At 39.4% G+C, this 20,785-nt stretch overlaps 1 protein-coding gene across 1 annotated transcript in view; it reads left to right on the top strand.

Moving 5' to 3' along the window:
- Positions 1-6,576, top strand: part of ZC3H12C (zinc finger CCCH-type containing 12C) — an 80,326-nt gene extending 73,750 nt beyond the window's left edge. The window contains exons 5-6 of the mRNA XM_073613488.1: positions 2,429-2,535; positions 3,645-6,576. Of these exons, the coding sequence (XP_073469589.1) occupies positions 2,429-2,535; positions 3,645-5,026 (1,489 nt within the window). The 3' untranslated portion in view covers positions 5,027-6,576. The remainder of the gene's footprint in view (positions 1-2,428; positions 2,536-3,644) is intronic.
- The last annotated feature ends 14,209 nt before the right edge of the window (positions 6,577-20,785 follow it).

The raw sequence follows: 20,785 nt of genomic DNA, 5'->3' as shown, positions 1-20,785 counted from the left end.
CCTGGGGCCAAATGCAGCCCTTTGCTTGCCTCTATGTAGCCCTTGGGGCACTTTTCCTTCCACTGATGCAAGACACTATTCCTCCCACAGACACCAACAATGTGGTATAATTCCTGTTACTGACACCAACAAAAGGGCACTATTTCTCACATTGTCACCAACGATGAAGCACTATTTCTCCCGCTGACACCAACGATGGGACATTATTCCTCCCACTGATACCAATGATGGGGAACTATTCCTTCCACTGGCACCAATGATGGGGCATTATTCCTCCCACTGATACCAATGATGGGGCACTATTCCTTCCACTGGCACCAATGATGGGGCCTTATTCCTCCCACTGACACCAATGATGGGAAACTATTCCTCCCACTGGCACCAACGATGGGGCATTATTCCTCCCACTGATACCAACAATGGTGTACTATTTCTCTCCCTAATGCTAAAGTCGCACTGTTTTCTCCCATTGTCGCCAAGACAATTTCTACTCCCAATGGCCACAGTCCGGCCCCCTCAAGTCTAAAAGGCAGTAAACTGGTCCTTTGTTTAGAAAGTTTGGAGACCCCTGTATTAAGGCAAAGACAAGCAGCGTGCAATTTCTCTACATGTTCTACATTCCTGTGTCTTTCTATGAGTTGTAAAAATACTATAGGGCTGTTGGTTGTAGTTTTGGAATAGCTTAAGCCCAATTAAAAATAATGCATTCAATTAGTAAATAATAAATAGAATGTAGAATTATATAAAGGTGTTTAGGGTGCTTAAATTCTTACTGTTTGTTTACTGAAGCAGCTCCATCTCTCTTAAATCAGCCTGTCTCCCACCAGTAGCCTAGAGCTAGGACCACTGCAGTTACTGAGGACTTCTTCCTTGCAATGGGAATTTGCTGGTGTTCTCAGTCGCGCACTGGTTTGTCATATGTCCAAAGGACTCCATTGGCAGATATAACCTGAGAAGTTTATGGTTACAGAATCTCACTCTTTATCTTCTGTCGGTGGAGTTTTGATTATGGCTTATGGCACAAAGAAAAATAATTGAGAACTTTAACAGGGAGAACTCCTTGTTATGGTCACAGCAGGTTGGCAGACCTGAAAATTTAATGGAAATAAAGTCCTTGGATATGCAATTCCACTTGCTGGCATCCAGCAGACACTGAAATGACAGCTGTGGGTGAACTGACCGATTATACATCACATACAATTATAAGTTAGATGCTGATGTACTAATGGCTTATATGCTTCACATTTTTTTTCAGTTCTACGTGAAATATGATTAATTCACATGACGTGTACACAGGGTGACAGACGCAAGCTGAGCAGAAAATTAACTCCATCTGCTTGTGTCTTTGAATACTGAGCTCTATAAAACCTCATCTCAGATAACAATTGAATTTCTTGCTTTCTATAATCCACTTTTGGAAAATGTTCAGCTCCTACTGAACATTAATAAGTTAAGAAACTCCGGACCTTCAAGGCTACATTGTAATGATATTAATTGTTGTCTATGAATCAGTAATGACATTTTTATGAGCACCACTGACTAGTTTCAGTTATAAGGAAGAGAAAATAGAATAGAACATTGAAGGTTGTCAATGTCTTCTTGTCTTCAGTCTGTACGAGAGCTGCCTAAATATAACTCTGGTGATGTCATCGCTTTCTCTCTATCCAAATGTAGCAGTACTTCTCAGGGAGCTGTCAGTAAAAGAGGTGACCTGACGAGTTTCTAATTTAATATAACCTATATTGCACATTAACGCATCATCTTTGATGGAAAAAAAAGCAACAGAATCAATGACAATCACAGAATGTACAATTAAATCATACATTGTAATTATACAAACATCATTCTTCAAATAATATAATAAAAATATATCCAGTACATTTACAGTATATGTACATGGTTAAAGGATAAGCGTACTTTCAAATAAGTGTCTCGGGGACACAACCCCATGGAAGGCCAATGGGAGCCACCATGCTGGCGAGGACAACACACAGAAGAATTTCAGAGCAACAAATGCCGGTTTGAGGTGGGGGAAGGTGGGCGAGGTTTAGTAAGTGGAGAGGGTGGGGGAGGTTTAATCAAGAAAGGGGGCAAAATAGTGCACTTTGTTTTAAAGGGTCTTTGGGACATTAAAGTACAGTACACAAATACTGATCACATGCACAATAATATGATATGAACAAAAACAGGTAATAAAATATATTAAATTACTGGAAATGCACCAAAAATACCCTCTAAATCAAGAAATCTTCCTAGTGCATGGATTTTAAACGACAGGGAATAACTCACCAGCAATTAATCGTTGGTAATGTCAGATTAACTACTGTTGTTAGATTATTTAGTAAATCTGCACTAACGCCAGGGTTTAGATGTATGATGTGTTTTGTGTATGATGAAATTAGTTATATTGATGTGCTTCCTTTTGTAGATTTATGCCTCCGGATGATCCACTAGGCAGACATGGACCAAGCCTTGATAATTTTTTAAGAAAGAAGCCTGTTCTTCCAGAATACAAGAAGCAGCCATGCCCATATGGTACAATATTGATTATTTATTTAAAATATACTAGTTGGTTATCTATCTGTGTAGTATATTTTCAGTGAAAGCACATTTTGAGTTATTGGAGAATTTACTTTTTAAAAATGTAATTTGACGTTCAGATTTGTACAAGTTTACTCTTCCATATCTTTTGATATTGTATTAAAAATAGTGATTTGCATTTTAGCATATAGAGGGAGATCTCAGTGGCTCAGTGCAATTATTTAATTTAATTTTCATTAGTTGAGTTAAGAGAGCAGCCACACAGGTAGTGCATTATTTTTAATGAGTCAGTGAAAAGAGGGAGGAACACCGGGGCAGGACCAGTGCAAAGCAGGAAGCAAAGCCTGTATATATAATTAACAAATATGGTTATGAACCATATGCATATATAATTACAAATACCTAGAAACAACATTTTCAAAACACACATTGTAATAAGATTAATTTAATCACACTAATCTATTTGACATGAAATAAAAAGCAATACATTTCCTTTATTGTAAACCTGTGTAAATGGAGGGCTTCTGCGAAGTTTGTTATCCAGAAAAGCCTCTTCCAGGTATCCTTCTGATTCTGGTTTCACTTTGGTATTATGTAAAACAACATTGTTTTTATACTTTGGTATTATAGCCTGACCTTTCGTGACTTCCTCTAGGGGTTAGGGCTCTATTGCCCACTACTTGGACAATTAAATAATGGAGTACTCTCATTAAGTAGGGGTGACAGGTGGTGGAGACTTAGCTTTGATGGTGGGGCTTATGTCTGAAATCTGGAGAGTCCTGCCCTTAGTAGCAAACTTACAACAAAGTAGGTAGGCTTAGACATTTTCTAGTTTAAAATGTTGGATGGGTTTGTTTAAAAACATTTAGGCAAAGACTAAGATTTATGGGTAAAACATGTTTTAATGAAGTTCTTTGACTACTTACATTTTGGTGTCAGAGGATACATTTCTTGTTATATTTTTAGTAACTGAGCTTGTTCTTGTTGCCCTTCCTTTAATATACTGTAACATGATTGAGCTGCTTGCCTATTTTTGCTAGTACTATAGCATATATAAGATTAGTAATGATTAAACACATTTTCTGTTTCTTTTTCCGCCTTAGGGAAGAAATGTACCTATGGACATAAATGCAAGTATTATCACCCAGAAAGGGGCAATCAGCCACAAAGGTCCGTAGCTGATGAACTTCGTGCCATGTCTCGGAACAACATAGCCAAAACTGCTGGTGAAATCGGACTGGTGAAGAGCAACAGTGTGCCTTCAAATACAAAGATTGACACCAGCTCAGACGGAAAGCGCTCAGCTCCAAAGAGGCAGTCAGATCCTAGTATAAGAACTCAGGCGTATGACTTGGAGGAAAAGCTCCCAACCAAAAACAAGTTGGAAACTAGGTCTGTGCCATCTTTAGTTAGTATATCAAGCATAAAACCCCAAAGTACAACTCCATCTAGAAATGGAGCTCTTGCCAATGTGCATTTACCATCTCAGGACCAAGTACCATCTGGACTGTACTCTCCAATGATATTGGCAGCAAAGAATCATGGGACAATCCCATGTGACCAATACCCTAAATGTGAATCCCCTGTGGATACTGGATATTATTCAATGATGAATGCTTATTCAAACCTCAGCTTCTCTGGAAACCGAAGTCCAGAACGTCGTTTCTCATTGGATACAGATTACCGGATAAGTTTTGTGGCTTCTGACTGCAGCAGCGAAGGTAGCTTGAGTTGTGGGAGCAGCGACTCCTACTCAGGTTACAACGACCGATCTTATGTCAGCTCCCCTGACCCTCAGCTGGAGGACAACCTGAAATGTCAGCATATTCACACACACAGCCGGGCAAATTCTCAAGCATTCCAAGGCTACCATGACCCCTTGATGAGGGTCCAAAGTTATGGTCATGAGCCAGAGCCAAAGCACCACCACAAGCCTCCACCACCGTACATGCCATTACCACCCTTGCATCATGCTGTTGCTGCACGGTCAAGCTGCCCAAATGATTACCACGTTTCCCCAAATTCACCTATGTCAAAGAATGGAATTATGGGTAGATCACTGGTTTCTACAAGAATGGAGAGCATCTCTGATTCCCGCTTGTATGAAAGCCCTCCTCAACGGCAACACAAAATATACCTTAGCCAAGAAAGCCCAAGAAACGGCGACCGGGTAAATTATCCTGTGGATGCTTATGGTTATCGCCCCGGTTACCCGGTTTCAGGTAACCCATCACAGCCATGTTATGAGCAGTTTGCTTTCCAGAGCCCACTGGAGAACCAAGACCCTTCTTGGAGGGTTCCATACTGTGGCATCCCCCAAGAACTTCCAAGATTTTCAAACACCAGAGAAAAAATCTTTATGAACTTGTGTAACATCTTCCCGGCAGAACTTGTGCGCATCGTGATGAAAAGGAATCCGCACGTCACCGACGCCCAGCAGCTCGCAGCAGCCATTTTGATGGAAAAATCCCAGTGTGGATATTGAAGATAATAAGAAACAAAAAAACTATACACCTTTTGCGGTGTGAAATTTATTTCTTTTGTTCAGCTATTGCTGAAGGAGGTTTGCTACAATAGCATTTATAATCTCCTTCTCAGGGGGTTATATAGTAATTCATTTATGTTAATTATAGAGCCATGCATCTTTTGTGGTCACACTCGAGTCTTATTTGTGCTCAAGATTTGTATTGAGGAATGAAGGCTCAATTACAGCACAGGGTTATATTACCTTCGTATGAAAAGCAAAGGTTATTTTCCTTTGTTTTTTGTAACTGCTTTGATAAATCACATAACCCTCGGCCTTTGTAAAATGGCTTATTAATTTTATAAACATAGATATTTATTTATATTTTGATACTTTGGTGCATCAGGGGTTTCCAGGGACGCACTTTTTATTCCTCTGATCATTCCCTAACAAACCAGTTTAAAGCACCAGTCCCTTTTAAAGACCAATAATGTTAAACTACTGATCAAAAATTCATCTGTTAACCTAATATGACTTAAAGCTGAACTCCAGATAAACAGCTAAATACTCAGATGAAATACCTATATGGGAGCTGTTTTATCCAACAAAAGATTGGTATTCCTGTCCATCCATTCCTGAGATTTACATGGCTTTACCACACAGAACATCTCTTTTGGCAGGACAGGAGACCTATTTTGAAGCAGCTGCAATTAATTAACTTTATAGGTCTTGTCCCTCCCCGTTAACCTGTGACTGGATAGTACAATGTGAAGCAGCAGACTGATGAGCTCGTCTCTTGCTCATTCTGCTATCACCTCCAATCAACATGCTCCTTATTAGCACATGAGCACTGCAGCACAACTGATTGGCTCCTTGTACTGTTTCTCCCTCTAAACTCTGCTGTACAAAGACTGCAAGAAGATGATACTGGATCGAATATAGATACCGATTGCTTTTTTTAAAAAAAATTAATGATTTATTAATGAATACAGAGCTGCATTCACTTGTGTCTTTAAAAGCTGCCTGGAGTTCAGCTTTAACGTAACATAGGTAATTCTAGCCTTTTGTAATATAAGATGTACGTTACAGGTCAGGACAATAACAAAGAATGCCTTTTTCTAACACTCACCTTTAGCTTTACCAAATTAAGTTATTTTAATTTTATTTTTGATGTATTTATTTTTTATTTCTTCCCTGCTGTTCAGTTTAGGTTGAGTTTACAGTTTGCATATCCTCAAAAGCTTAAGGACCACTTGTTATTATCATGATCACATTGAAACTAAGGAAAAAGGGACTGCTACTTTAATTAGTGGGTTTACCCATACACGTAGCTTATTACTTGAATTAAGCATTGTAACACTGTAGAGTCTTTTGTGTTTTATGATTTTTTTTATTATTTTATTTTACTTTTGTTTTCTAAAGACAAAGACCAAACAGCACTGATATTTTTTTATTTTTTAACTATTTATTTTAATGATTTCATTTTGTTTTGTACTTTACCGACTAACACGGCTTACAATATATCAATCATTTACAAAGAACAACACTTTTTATTGTGTATTTTATTGTTATTTTTATATTGGTACAGTTCCTTCCTTTTATTGTGCTATTAGTACATTTTCATTTCAATTTTTTACTGTTTTTGGGTATCTACTTAGTATTGAGTTGTAAGGCTTAAGTGCTGACTTTAATTAATGTAGGATCAATATACAGATCTAAGTTTTATAAATGTACTTTACAAAAAGGTCATGGCTATTTTAAGTCAGGTCTGTGATTTTAATTAGTTTATAAAAAAAAAGGATGGGCAGTCTCGAAAGAGACAAGATATGTTTTCTGTGATTATCTGATAAAATATTTTTTACTTATTCTATATTTAATGGTCACCCATCATTTAATTGTAAATGAGAAGGGTATAACATATTGGAAGTGCTTTCTTTTTTAATTTATTTTGGCTTTAGTGTACTTTAGAAAGGTGATGGTAATCATTGCCTCTTATGCATATAAGCCCTATATCCTCCCTATATGCACGTTGCCATGACAGGCCTAGAAATCCAAATTATGGGAAAGTTAGGTGTGACAGTAATTTTCCGAGTCTGTCCTGAAGAACTGTGATGTTTTCAGGAAGCTATGTACAACTTGCCAACCCCTCCCATCTGCCATGGTCTGCCTGCATTGCACAAAGAAGCACAGAGACCTAGTGATGATGTAACCAGGTCTTAAAGTGGAGTTCCGCTGTTTTTAATTTTTTTTAAAGTCAGCAGCTACAAATACTGCAGCTGCTGACTTTTAAAATATGGACACTTACCCCGCGATGTCGGCACCCGAAGCCGGTCTATCCCTCGGCTGTCGGGTACTGCCGCCGCTATCCTTGGTAAGAAAATCAGGAGGTGAAGCCTGGCAGCTTCACTTCCTGGTTCCCTACTGCGCATGCGCGACTCACGCTGTGCTATCCCACTGTCCCTGCTGTTTTCTGGGACCCGTGTGTCTCCCAGAATACAGCAGGGGGGGAGTGGCATAGATACCCACGGGTGGCTTGGGTATCTATGCCCGGAAGTGGGAGCAAAATACCTGTATTAGACAGGTATTTGCTCCCCCCCCCCCCCGAAAGGTGCCAAATGTGACCGGAGGGGGGGAGGAACCGGAAAAGCGGAAGTTCCATTTTTGGGTGTAACTCCGCTTTAAGTAATGTATCTAATAAACCCAGAAACTTTTTGTTTTTTAATTTCATTAGCATGTTGATGAGCAGGGAAAGGAGTAAACAGGGAAGGCAAAATATGAGCACATTAAACTTCAGCTTTAACGCAAACCTTTGCCCATTTAAGGCAAATGAATAGGTTTGATTTAATACCCCAATATACACTTAGCATATATTACCACTGGGATCCAAAGGAAATAGCCTGTACTTCCAGGTATAAAGGAGCATGTGACCCACTCCATGTGACAGCACTGAGCCAAGCACTGCCACATGGAGAGCCCATAGCCATGGGTAACAAAAGGAAGACAATGATGTGCTCCAATGAAAGATAACATTAATCTATAGCCCTCTCTTGTGTGGGATAAGCATAGGTTTATTTTAAAGTAGAAATATAGGCAAAACTTTGTTTTTTATTTTAGTAACAGTTATAACCCCTGTCAGTTTTTTTTTTTTTTTTGCCATCTGTGTCCCATTGGGGAGATTTACCTCCACTTCCTGTAGCCAAAACAGAAAAGGAGAGGAAATCCCTGCAAATTAAGAAAACCTATTGGGGCCTTTCAGGTCACCAGAACTATTGTCTTCATTGGAAGATTTCCCCTCTATTACTTTTCTGGGGGTAACCCAAAATTTGGAAATTTATTTTACTTTCACTTTCAATGATAATGGTAAACAGGACAAATCGAGAGGATTAATCTCACGAATGAGGGTACAGACAGGTACAGACAGGTGTTTTAATCCATCTCCACTCTTTCAAAAACTAAAAGAAAAGTTTTGCCTTTAGTTGTAATTTAAGATGTCTAGCATGTTTGATTCTAAATCCCCAGCATAGTTATTGTTGCCTGCTTTTTAGTTTTACTATTAGAATACATGGGCACCATGCTGGGCTCCTAACACTGCAGTCATAACCTGAACTAAGAGAAATGTAGTCATTGCTGACTTCCCTCTGGGAATTCCAGTTGCCTGGCTGTCTCTTGAATCAAAGCCTTTTGAGTTACTGACCCAGAGCAAGCATGTGGGCACTGGCCAGTGAAGTCAGAGGAACATTAGAACTGGATGCATCTGAACCTTTTGTCAGCATACCAGCCAGGCGACTAACATTCTCAAAAGGAGGTTTCCGCAATACTAGCTTATGTTGACTATGTTTTCCTTTAAACTCAGAACAGCTCCCTCCAGCACTGAATCCTCTCCTTGGGTTACAAAGAATTGGCCTTGGCTTATGTGAAGGGATTTAGAACATTCACCGCATGCCCTGCTATAGCTCTCACTCAACTCTCAAAGTATTCTGACCAGAGCCCTCCTTTAAACATGACTCTTCCACAATACACTAAACTTTTTTTTTTTTTTGTAGAACTAACTATAGCATTTTCCTACCAAATCCTCTTACCTTACATAACTATGTCTGCTGTTCATTTACCAAATCGCTTTAAAAAAAGAACACTACACCTTTTATAGAATGCTATCCTGCCTGTTTTGTTTTATTTCTGGTCTCCTTTTTTGCTACACCCACAGTTCATAAAGAGTACAAAACAGGAACTCAAAAAGAGATCAATGGACCATGGGAGAATTTAGAGAGGCAGATTATCTATCCGTTACCAACCTCCCTCCCGAACAACCCCCCCCCCCTCCCCCCCCCCCCCCCCCCCGGTCCTAGGAAAAGTTAGCTGCTCAGTCAAAAATGCCCAGGCCTATTTTCTTTTTTATCCCAGTCCGGGCGTGGGCAGATATGTTGGAATTAATGTCTAGAAAGTAAAGTGCATTTTCATCTGCTTTGCCCCCCCAACATTCTGACTCCTGGCTATGGGCACAGAAATTCTGTTCTTTGTGTATAGGCAAAGCCTGTGCGCTGGCATCCAAATGGGGCTCTCATATTTATATTGGGGGGGGGGTTGGTCCACATTACCATGTTTGAAAAGCCTTAGAATTTGCACTCATCTTCTGCCATGCAGTTACAACGTCCAAGAATAGGACATTAGAAGAAAAAACCCAGCTCTCAGGAGCATGTTTATTAAGAGGCAGATGATTGGTGAGTCAATCATTCTCCACACATTTTCAATACTTATAAATACTTATAAAAGAAGCACATTTACTGCTCACACTTTTTTTCTGTGTTGAGTCCCAATTGCTGCCCAAATGTATTTTCTAATATTCAATAGGAAATTCAAATTTTAATAAGATTCACTACTGTATATTTATAATGCAGCAACTATTGTGTCTAGATTTGTCTATTTATGGCCTTCATGATCTGTTCATACCAGACTTGTGTGCTCAATGGCTTGTGCACATTGTCTTTTATTTGTGCCTATGGGAATACAAAACTGCTTAAAGCAGCCCAGAAGCAACTCAGAAGAAAGTCAACAGCAGGTCAAAAGGTACTCTGAAGTATCTAAAATAGAACTATAGGCAAAACTTTTTTTTTTCAGAATTTCTTTTCACCATCTGTGTCCCATTGGGGAGATTTACCTTCACTTCCTGTCCCATAGCCAAACAGGAAGTGAGAGGATATCCCTGCAAATTAAGTAAATCCATTGGGGCCCCCAGGTCACCAGAACTAGTATCCCCATTGGAAGATTTCCCCTCCCTTACTTCTCTGGGGACAACCCAAAATTTGGGATTTTCTTCTACTTTCACTTTCAATAATAATGCTAAACATGGCAAATAGAGAGGGTGCATCTCCCTAATGGTGGCACAGACAGTAGCAATAAAAACCTAATGGGTGCTCTAATCCATCTCCACTCTGTCCAAAACTAAAAAAAAAAAAAAGTTTTGCCTTTTGTTATACTTTAAAGCATACTGCATTTGTTTATGAACACAAGCCCTTAAACATGCACCTCTGAAATGCTTTTAGATTTATTTCTATAGACGCTTTGAAGGTCCCTGTAGGTTTGACATGAGAAGATGATCAGGGGCGTATAATGCAGCCAAATGCAATGGTTTCTATTTATTTCACTTTTATCATTTATTAATTACAGATATTTTTAAAGCACTGAACAGTTACGCAGTGCTTTACATATTGTGCATTTACATCAGTCCCTGCCCCCAAGAAGCTAACACTCCAAGATCCCTACCTCACATACGTATATTGTATACACACACAAAAATACTAAAGCTAATTTAGACAGGCGCTATTTAAACTACCAGCGTGTCTTTGGAGTGTGAGAAGAAACCAGTGTACCCAGAGTAAACCCATGCAGGCACAGGGAAAACATGCAAACTCCATGCAGATAGATTTGTATTGCTTTTGGTAACATGAGCTGTGGCCAAAAATGCAGTCTGACCCTTATATTGTACATCAGCTCCAATAACCTCTAGATAATGACCCATCTCTTCTGTTCCTCATTCATAAATAACACTGAGATAATCCACAAAGAAAAACACATTTTTGTATATAAAAGCCTTAGAGCTAACACTGTGATCAACATTTTGGGTTTTTAAATGCATATATTTTATCAAAACTTGCATAGAATTAGTGTTTTGAAATAAATGTTTACATTACAGATTATTTTTCTAAACAGAACAAATGGTATTTCTGACTCTGTTGAGAATATTTCTCAGTGTGGGGTGTAATAAGAAAAATAATGACTTTGCAGTTTGTTGTCCTGTGTGTGTTTCTCTGGGTGTTATAAAGTATACATTTTTTCTGCAACATTAAAGAGGAACTTCAGCCCCCCTTTATTTTTGTCCTGCCTCTCCTCTCCCATGTCACCATCTTTGAAAATCTTGCCAGTGCATTGATATGTCAAAGGCCTCTGTCCAGTCTTTCCATTGCCGTACCTTCCCTTAGCACATAGATGTCAATCACCCCTCATTCTTTCACAGTGATACATTAGAGCAGCAGATAAAGCAATGTAATAATCAAACAAATCTTTCTCCCTATCTGTCTAGCTGCTCTTGTTTAGTACCGCCTTGCTGTAGGATACGATTTATCTCTGACTCTAATTTGATTTCTTGCTCAGACCTCTGGAAGAGTCACAAAAATCATTACAGGAGCAATGGGACTATCTGAGAAAATGGCATGGCCAGAGACATTTTAAATTACGGTATTTGGCATTTAGGGAAAGGTAACTTTAGCTGATGTACTGTAAGTCATGGCCTTGCATCCCCACTGTGCCCGCTCTCCCTCCATGCCCACCGTTATCTGTCATATTATCCCTTTGACAAATAAAAGTGCATGCTGGGGTAGCAGGTGCAGAAAAGCAGGGTATACAAAACAACTATAGGTATATCATCCAAAGCTAGCCATACACAGCTTGAATTTTTAGCTGTGGGTGGCCTTGTTGGCACCACCTCCACAAAAGTCAACTTAAAGATCAACATCCTCATCTCCTTATGTTGGACCCTCTTTTAAAGAAGTTGCTCCCAAAAAAGATGAGTAGTGTTTCATAGAGTCCAAACTCTCACAAAAGTGATAGCACCAAGTAAAATGTCTTCTGACAGGGATGATGATCAATACACAGGACATCTCTGACGGTGGGGTGCTTCAAACACAGCACATTCAGGTGCCTGAGTTCCGTTTCCATCAGTCATAATGCAATAACAATCGAATCTTACAGCACAAGCTCAGTTTAGCTCATCTCAATGGTCCATCACAATATTTCACTCTATCACATGCCCTCACTGGTTACAATATGGTGGAAGAATGATGCAAACACTCTGACAGAGACTCAACAATCAACACTGCAGCATACAACTAGGTATTGAAGGCCATAGCCTTTCAATACATTTTCTGACATACTACAACAATGATTTTTAAACTTCTCAAGGCTGTCATTATAGAGAAAATACCAGAAACCAAGAATTAGAGCAGCTATCACAAGCTTTGTAATAGAGAAACATTCTAGATCCACAGCCTGGACACCTTACTCCCTGATGGCTTCAATGAGATGATTGAGACTCTAGGACACTCTTATAGTCCACATTAACACGATTTTTTTAGTCTAGTCAAAGACTAAAGCAGCGAATAAAAAAGTAAGGCAAAATCATTATATATCACTGCTAAGCAGGAAGCATCTGTACGTGTGGATTTATAAACGTATATATTAAAAAAAAAAGACCGCATAACATTTTTGAGTTAAAATAACTCATGCAGTATTTATCTCAAAAGTAGTAAATTCACCAAAAAACATGCCTTATTTACTGAATGCATTAAATATTTATGTTTTGAGATATTTATCACTTACATTTTGCGTTATTTTTGGCGTTTTTTTCACAGTTTTTTTTTTTTTTTTTACATGCCAACACTGCACCAGAGGAAGAAATACTGTAAATACACACAGAAATACTATGAAGCTGTGAAAACATTCTAGCATGCTTTCATTTACAGAATGATCTTCCTTTGGTGAAATATTACAATTTATTTTCATTCCTGAGCTCAGGGCAAAACATTTCCACACTGATACATTGTATACTCATCACACTGATATATTATATACTTTTAATTTACTGGCCAGTGCAGAGTTCCCCTCTGACTCAAGGAGTGTGGAGAATAAGGTGCTCTGGATAATAGAGACTTTAACAAACAATACATGACTGGCTCTTGAAATGTGATTAATGCATCACAGCAGCACTTCAGAAGAGGGAAGCACACTCTATAGGAAAAACAAAGCAGAGAAGAAGGCGCTTCTAAGTGCAGTAATAAAACACTTTAATGACAAGGAAGGGTCACTTTCACTTACAAGATGGAAGTGAAAAACAGACATATCAACGAATCCATAACATCCAGCAGGATGCCTCCTGGAAGTAAAGACAGCTGCGGGTGGAAGTTCCAGCCGACCAGCGGTGGGAAACACTGTGTCTCTGATGCAGGATGGAGAGCCGTGCTGTCGGGGGCCAGCATGGAATACAGGCAACCAGACGTGACATCAGAGTGGGTGGGGCATGTTTCAGAGCATGCCCAGTCGCTCCTTCTTCAAACCAAGAAGGGGCAACCGCACAAGCTTTTTTTTTATTATAAGCTCAGAATTATCCAGTTCCAAGTATTTAAATTATTTTTACATCAGTTTTCCTTCTTTATGCTGTTGTGTGAACCCTAGGTAGTTTTATTATGGTAATTGGACGTGTGTCATTTCAGGAGGAGATTTCAGGATTATTAATGCTCCTTGACTTCCTCCCAAAAGCAGACCATGAAATATATATATGATGCCACTGTTTCTGATTGTGATCTGCATCAGTATCTCCAATGAAAGTTCCAGATTGTTTCCTAGTAGCCAAAAGCATGCTGCAAATAAAAAAATTAAAAAAAAAAGGAAAAAGGCTTAGAGGGGTCCCTACAGCGTGGAATTTCATAGTGGGCAATATCTAGTTGTCCAGAACCCACAGAAGCAACACATTGCCCCAGGCAAGCTTCTTTTTCTGCTATAGGCCAAAAGGTTTATTGAATGTTCTTTTTACTTTAAAGTGATAAATCTGAGAAACAGAGTCAGAGAGAGAAATATCTTTTCATGTATTTCTCATTAATCTTCATGTTTTGCCTGCAGTTCCCTGCATGTTTTATCACCCTTGAAGTTTAATCAATCATCCCAGAGGTTGTGTGTTTCCTTCCATATTTCATCCATTCATTAATTTGGAAAGATGCAAATTCTGTTGTTCAAGGATTTTACACTGGCCAGTTTTCCATCTCTCCCAGCAGCTAGAATTAGAAATGTATGCAGGTCATATAAGCTGTGGAGTCCAAGAAGGGCCAGTTCTCAGCCATCTCTTTACAGATGGTGGAAGTCACAGCACAGCATGCTTTGACATGAAATAAGGTGAAGTTCAGGGTTGCAGCATGACAGAATGTTTTCTAGATATAAGACCATTGCTAGCAGTCTACTTATCCTGGGTGGCATACAGCCAGTCTAGACTTTTTTTTCCACCTGGAACAGGCTTTTCTAATGTAAGGAAATAACCCCTCCAGCATAGTCTCTGTCTACCCTAGACCCTATACTTCCTCTCCTTTAAATGTTTTGAGCATTTCCTGTAGGAGCTCAGGGTTTAGATGCATAAGATTCACAAGCCACCTTGACTGGTTTTATTAGGGAACAGTGACTCAGAAATTATTCTGGATTGCAAACACCTCTTCCTATCATATAAAACAGTGGTTCTCACCTCCTGTCCTCAGGATCCACTAACAGGTCAGGTTTTAAGTATTACCTTGGGGAGATGCAGACTAGAATACTGCAATCACTGAGCAGCAAATGATATCACCTGTGATGTATTTCAGTTATCTTGAAAACCTGGCCTGTTAGTGGGTCCTGAGGACAGGAGATGAGAACCACTGATGTACAGAGAAATTGAAGAAGCCATGCAGAAAAAGTAAAAGTCAGTTGAACAGTGACTGTAGTCAATCAGCTGCAGTCAATGTCCGGTTATTCTGACAGCCATGGGAGTCAGCTATAAGAATACATCTTTGATAATATGGGGAGGAATAGCGCCCTATCGTTGGTGTCTGTGGGAGGAATAGTGTCCCATCTTTGGTGTCAGTGGGAGGAATAAAGCCCCATAACTGGTATCAGTGGAAGGAATAGTGCCCTATTTTGGTGTCAGTGGGTAGAATAGATCCGCGTGCGTCATTGGTGTTAGTTTGAGGAATAGTGCTCCATTGTTGGTGTCACCACCAGGAATTATGCCCCTTTGTTGGTGTCAGTGGAAGGAATAGTGTATTTTATCAGTGGGAGGAAAAGTACCCCAAGGGCTGGATAAAGGTGTGCAAAAGGCCGCAGTTTGGAGCCCACTGGTGTAGATTGGTGTATTCACAGTTCTTTCAGGCCAGGTGTGTACACCTTGACCCTGTAGCAAAGGAGGAGAGTTTTTCTGCTTTTCTATTAGTTCTAGGTGTACAGATGCACTGCTGACAAACTGTCTCAGCCTCTTTACTTCCTGTGCTGGTATAATATTTATTTTGTTGGTGTTAAAATAAGGTAAATGTCTAAGCAAAGAAAAAAAAATCTAGTACCCCTCTCCAATACAGGCACATTTCCCTATGTTTAGTCTCTTCAAGTACATCCCACAGTTCAGTGCAGATGTCTCTCTTTTGGCTGCTGAAGACATATTCAAGTCAGAGGCCTGTGTGCAGACTGCCAGCATTCAGGAGCTCTTTGGATATCTAGATATCACTTTAGATATCCAGATGGCAACCGTAGGTACTTGTGGGCACTATGCAGTGCCTGCTCTATTTTATAGGACTTTTCCTTTAAATCTCTTTTCTTGACAGCTTGTTTTACTGATTCTCTAAAATAAATATGGAACATCTGGTGAATTAATTTGTACTTTTAATGGATAAGTGCACTTTAATTTTATAATCCTACCCCTAGGCCTGTTCAGCAAAAAAGTAAATGGCATATAGCACCTCTGTTCACTGGAAATGGTCCTGTCCATGTGCCTATCCTGAACTGAAGGATATACATAAGCCAAGTGGAAAGAGGATTTAGCTATGATGTCCAGTGTCTCTATAAAGTTGGACAGACTAGAGATCATTAGAAAGAGAGTTTTTTTTTTTAATAACTAGTGTTTTCATATAGAAGTAAAGATTCTTTATTAATATTCTTCCATCCATTGCCCTCTTTCTTTAAACCAAAACTCAAAGCCAATTCACTGTGTTGTAAATACATTAAGGCTCCTGGCTAGTACACAAGGGATGGTGGGATGTGTTTACCAAGTGTTTGCTATGCACTTATGTTGACTCGTATGGAGAAATGAAAGCAAATTTTGCAATATTATGCAGCTTTCATGAAGCTGATGCCTAGTGATACTACCATGAAGGCAGCACGCCCTGTTCTAGACCGACAACACTGTCTCCGAAATGTGCTCCTGCATTGTCGCCCAGACTTCCAGTGGAGACTTCAGGTTTCAACACAGAATTTTCAGACATGGTCCCTTGTTCTCACCATCAGGAAATCAACCCAGAGAAATGCCATGAAGCCTCTGTTGGGGCACATGTATATAGACAGGAGGTGGTTGCAAAGAGGATGCAGGAGTTCAGCAGCTCTGAGATACAACAAAGAATGCTTTGGCATACAGTGAGAGCTTATACATAATTTTCATTTTTGGGGTATTCTGGAGAACTAAATAACTAGACAATTTGTTAAAAAAAAAACCTTATGGACTTTATAGCTAAAGTGAGATCCCTGTGATGAGTTCTAGGGTCTGCATGGCTGTTGTGATCATTATGGTCCCACTGTCCGGTTAGATCTATTTGTTTATTGATGGAATGAACTGACTAACATGTGCATCCCCATCTTGTTTTATACTTGAGATAAACATTTTTAATATGTATAAGATTAGTATGTCCCTTGATTCATAAAACATGAATAGGAAATTGTATTTTTTTTTATAGTAAGGGTTTATATATATATTTTTTGCTTGAATGAATAATTACAGTTCCCTACATTTTGGTAACTCCAAATCTATTTTTATAGCAAGTAATTTTTATATGATAAGACCGTTATGCTTTGGTTTTAAGCGCTACCAGAAAATATATTCAGTATACACCAATCAGCCATAAAACTTTATGACTAACAGGTTAAGTGAATACTATTGATTATCTTGTTACAATGGCATTCTGAAAGTCAGTGTGATATATTGGGCAGCAAGTAAACATGTTGTACCTGAAGTTGTTGGAAAAAAAAAGGGCATCACAGTTTGCTGTGTATGGGGCTGCATAGCCACAGACCAGTTAGGGTACCCATGCTGACCTGTGTCCACAGCCAAAAGTGCCTACAATGGGCATGTGAGAATCAGAACTGGACCACAGAGCAATGGAAGATGGTGGCCTGGTCTCATGAATCATTTTTTTTTCAGTTTTTTTTATATGTGGATAGCTGGGTGTGTGTGTGTGTGTGCATTGTTTACCTGGGGAAGAGATGGCACCAGGATGCACTATGGGAGGAAGGCAGGCAAGCTGCAGAGGCAATGTGATGCTTTGGGCAATGTTCTACTGGGAAACCTTTGGGACATTCATGTGGATGTTGCTTTGTCACATACCACCTACCTAAATATTATTGGTGACCAAGTACACCCATTAATGGAAACGGTAATTCCGTATGGCAGTGGCCTCTTTCAGCAGTATAATGAGCCCTACCACACTACAAAAATGGTAAAAAAATTCAAGGCATTGATTTGGCTTCCAAATTCTCCAGATCTCATTCCAATGGACCATCTGTAGGATGTGCTGGTAAAACAAGTCCAATCCATGAAGGCTCCACCTCACAACTTGCAGCACTTAAAGGAGTTGCTACCGCCAGCTTAGTGCCAAATACCACAGCATACCTTCAGAGGTCTAGTGACATCCATGCCCATGCCTTGATGGGTCATGGCTGTTTTGGTGGCAAAAGGGGGAGCTATTCAATATTAAATGGATGGTTATAAAGAGTGTGAGTGAGTGTGTGTGTGTGTGATTGTCAAAAGTATTTGGATACCTGCCTTTATACACACATGAACTTTAAAGACATCCCAGTCTTAGTCAGTAGAGTTCAATATTGAGTTTTCCCATCCTTTGCAGCTATAACAGCTTCAACTTTTCTGGGAAGGCTGTCCACAATGTTTAGGAGTCTGTGGGTTGAGGTCAGGACTCTGTGCAGGCCAGTCAAGTTCCTCCACCCCAAACTCGCTCATCCATGTCTTTATGGTCCTTCGCAACTTTGTGGGAACAGTTTGGGAATGGCCCCTTCCTGTTCCAACATGACTGCGCATAACAAAGCAAGGTCCATATATACTATATTACAAAAGAGATTGGGACGCCTGCCTGTACACACACATGAACTTTATTGGCATCCCAGTCTTAGTCCGTAGGATTCAAAATTGAGTTGGCCCACCCTTTGCAGCTATAACAGCTTCAACTCTTCAAGCTCATCCATGTCTTTATGGACCTTGCTTTGTGCACAGTCATGTTAGAACAGGAAGGAGCTATCCCACAAACTGTTCCTACAAAGTTGGGAGAATAAAATTGTCCAAAACGTCTTAGTATGCTGACGCCTTAAGAGTTCTCTTCACTAGAACTAAGGGGCCAAGCCCAACCCCTGAAAAGCAACCCCACTCCATAATCCCCTCTCTACCAAATGATTTAGACCAGTGCACAAAACAGAGTCCATAAAGACATAGATGAGCAAGCTTGGGGCAGAGGAACTTAAGTGGTTGATATTGAACCCTATGGACTAAGACTGGGATGCCATTAAAGTTCATGTGCGTCCCAATATTTTTGGTAATATTGTGTATATACGGTTTAATAACACAGCCATATAAGACAGCACAGCCAGCCAAGTGACCTCACTTTTCTATTTTTCTCTGATGCAGTAAAATAACCCAGGTAGGTCACCTCTCCATTCCAGCCTGGGACTGGACAATGAAGGAAAAGCAACAGTGATGAGGTTATCTTGCTGCTCTCTCCTGCTGTTGGCATATTACTTGCCAGCACATATGCATGCAGGATAGCTGAATGTTCTCGAGTGCTGCTGTACAGGGTCTCTTCGGAGGCTGAAATTAAATGATGGTAGTTACCTTTACCTTTTTTTACTGTATACAGATGTGTGTTTGTTAGTGTTTTTTTTTTTTTTTTTTTGTAAATACCTGCTGAGAGTTCAGCTTTATTTTAAGGAATATGCTGTTAGAACTTCCAACAACTATATTTGTACTGAATAAGATATGAAAGCTTTTGGTTGGATTCACACCTATGCAGTTTTAGTGCTTTTTGCATTTTGCAGATTTGCACTACAAAAAGCGTTCCATAGGAAACCATGTTAAATGGACTGTAGTGCAAATCTGCAAAATGCAAAAAGCACTAAAACTGCATAGATGTGAATCCAGCCTTAGTATGTATTTAAACACAGATTTCTCATCGGCCATTTTAAGCTTGAGCTGTCTGCAGTTAAGTTGATATCTGACAGGAAGTTAGGTAACTTTTTTTTCCTGGGAGGATAAGAACTTTATCTGAATTATATTTAGTCTTGAAACTTTACATGTATGTTTGTAAGCATTTTTATAACAATGTTTTATATTTTACTAAACACTAGGTTGTCCAGAAAAATGAATTTATTCCTATATCTGACACCACAATGCTTTGGATTTTGTTATCATTATATCTCTAATGTTACTAAATGTATTTTCGAGAATCGTTGTGATTGCTCTATACTGCTGTACAATTAAACCTCATTGCACACCTGGAAAAAGGATACGACTTTTCAGAGTCCATGCTTGTTAACCTCCTTGGCGGTTTTCTCAAGTGTGGCTCGGGGTTAAATTTCAGCACCATTAGCGGTAACCCCGAGCCACACTCGGGATTGCATTGCAGGATCCTGGTGCAGTGTACTTACCTTGTCCCTAGAATTCTGTGATGTCTCCCTGCTGTGTCTGCGGGCTCTGTCCTCCGCCCAAAGCCTCTCTGTGCCAGGCTCCGATCCCTTACAGATTACATTACTGTATGAAATTATTTCACATCCTTTTTGTGCCCTGCAAGCAGTTTTATATTATATATACTGTTATTTCTGCCTGGAAACTTGAGACTGTCCATAGCAACCAAAAAGTGTCCCTTTAAGTCAAAAGTGGTTTTAAACCAGCTAGAAAACAGCGATAGTAAATTAAAACACTTGCAGAATTGAGCAATAGTGATTCGGGGGAAATTAATTTCATTATTATATTATTATTTTTTAGTTATTTATTATATTATAATTTATGATTTTGTGTTTCAAACTTCATCATACCCGGGATATCTACTAGACTCTTGGTGGACAGATTTAAGTGTGTTATTGCTAAGAATTACAGGCCTACAATATAAAACGTCAAATTTCTATGCAAAATAATTGTACCGCTTTGAGACGCAAAAATCTGACATAATCCTACCGCCAGGGAGGCTACAGATCATTCGTGAAGCCCAGATCAGAATGGCAGTCTCGAAACTTGCATCTTTTAAGCCCAAATCCAGTTTTTTTTTTTTTCTTAATATTGTAGGAAAGAATTACAATTTCTGTCAGGTGTACTTGCAAAAAAATCCATCCCGCACATGTAGCCCCTAAAGACCTTGAAGGAGCTGACACGTCAACAGAAATGTCATGGAAATTTCCTGAGAAAAAGCCAGCGTGTCAATTAATGGCTAAGTCCACCTTTAGGACCATGTTACA

This window comes from Aquarana catesbeiana, linkage group LG02 (genome assembly GCF_042186555.1).
Source record: "Aquarana catesbeiana isolate 2022-GZ linkage group LG02, ASM4218655v1, whole genome shotgun sequence".
Lineage (NCBI taxonomy): Eukaryota > Metazoa > Chordata > Amphibia > Anura > Ranidae > Aquarana > Aquarana catesbeiana.
This window is presented reverse-complemented; position numbering and strand designations above follow the sequence as displayed.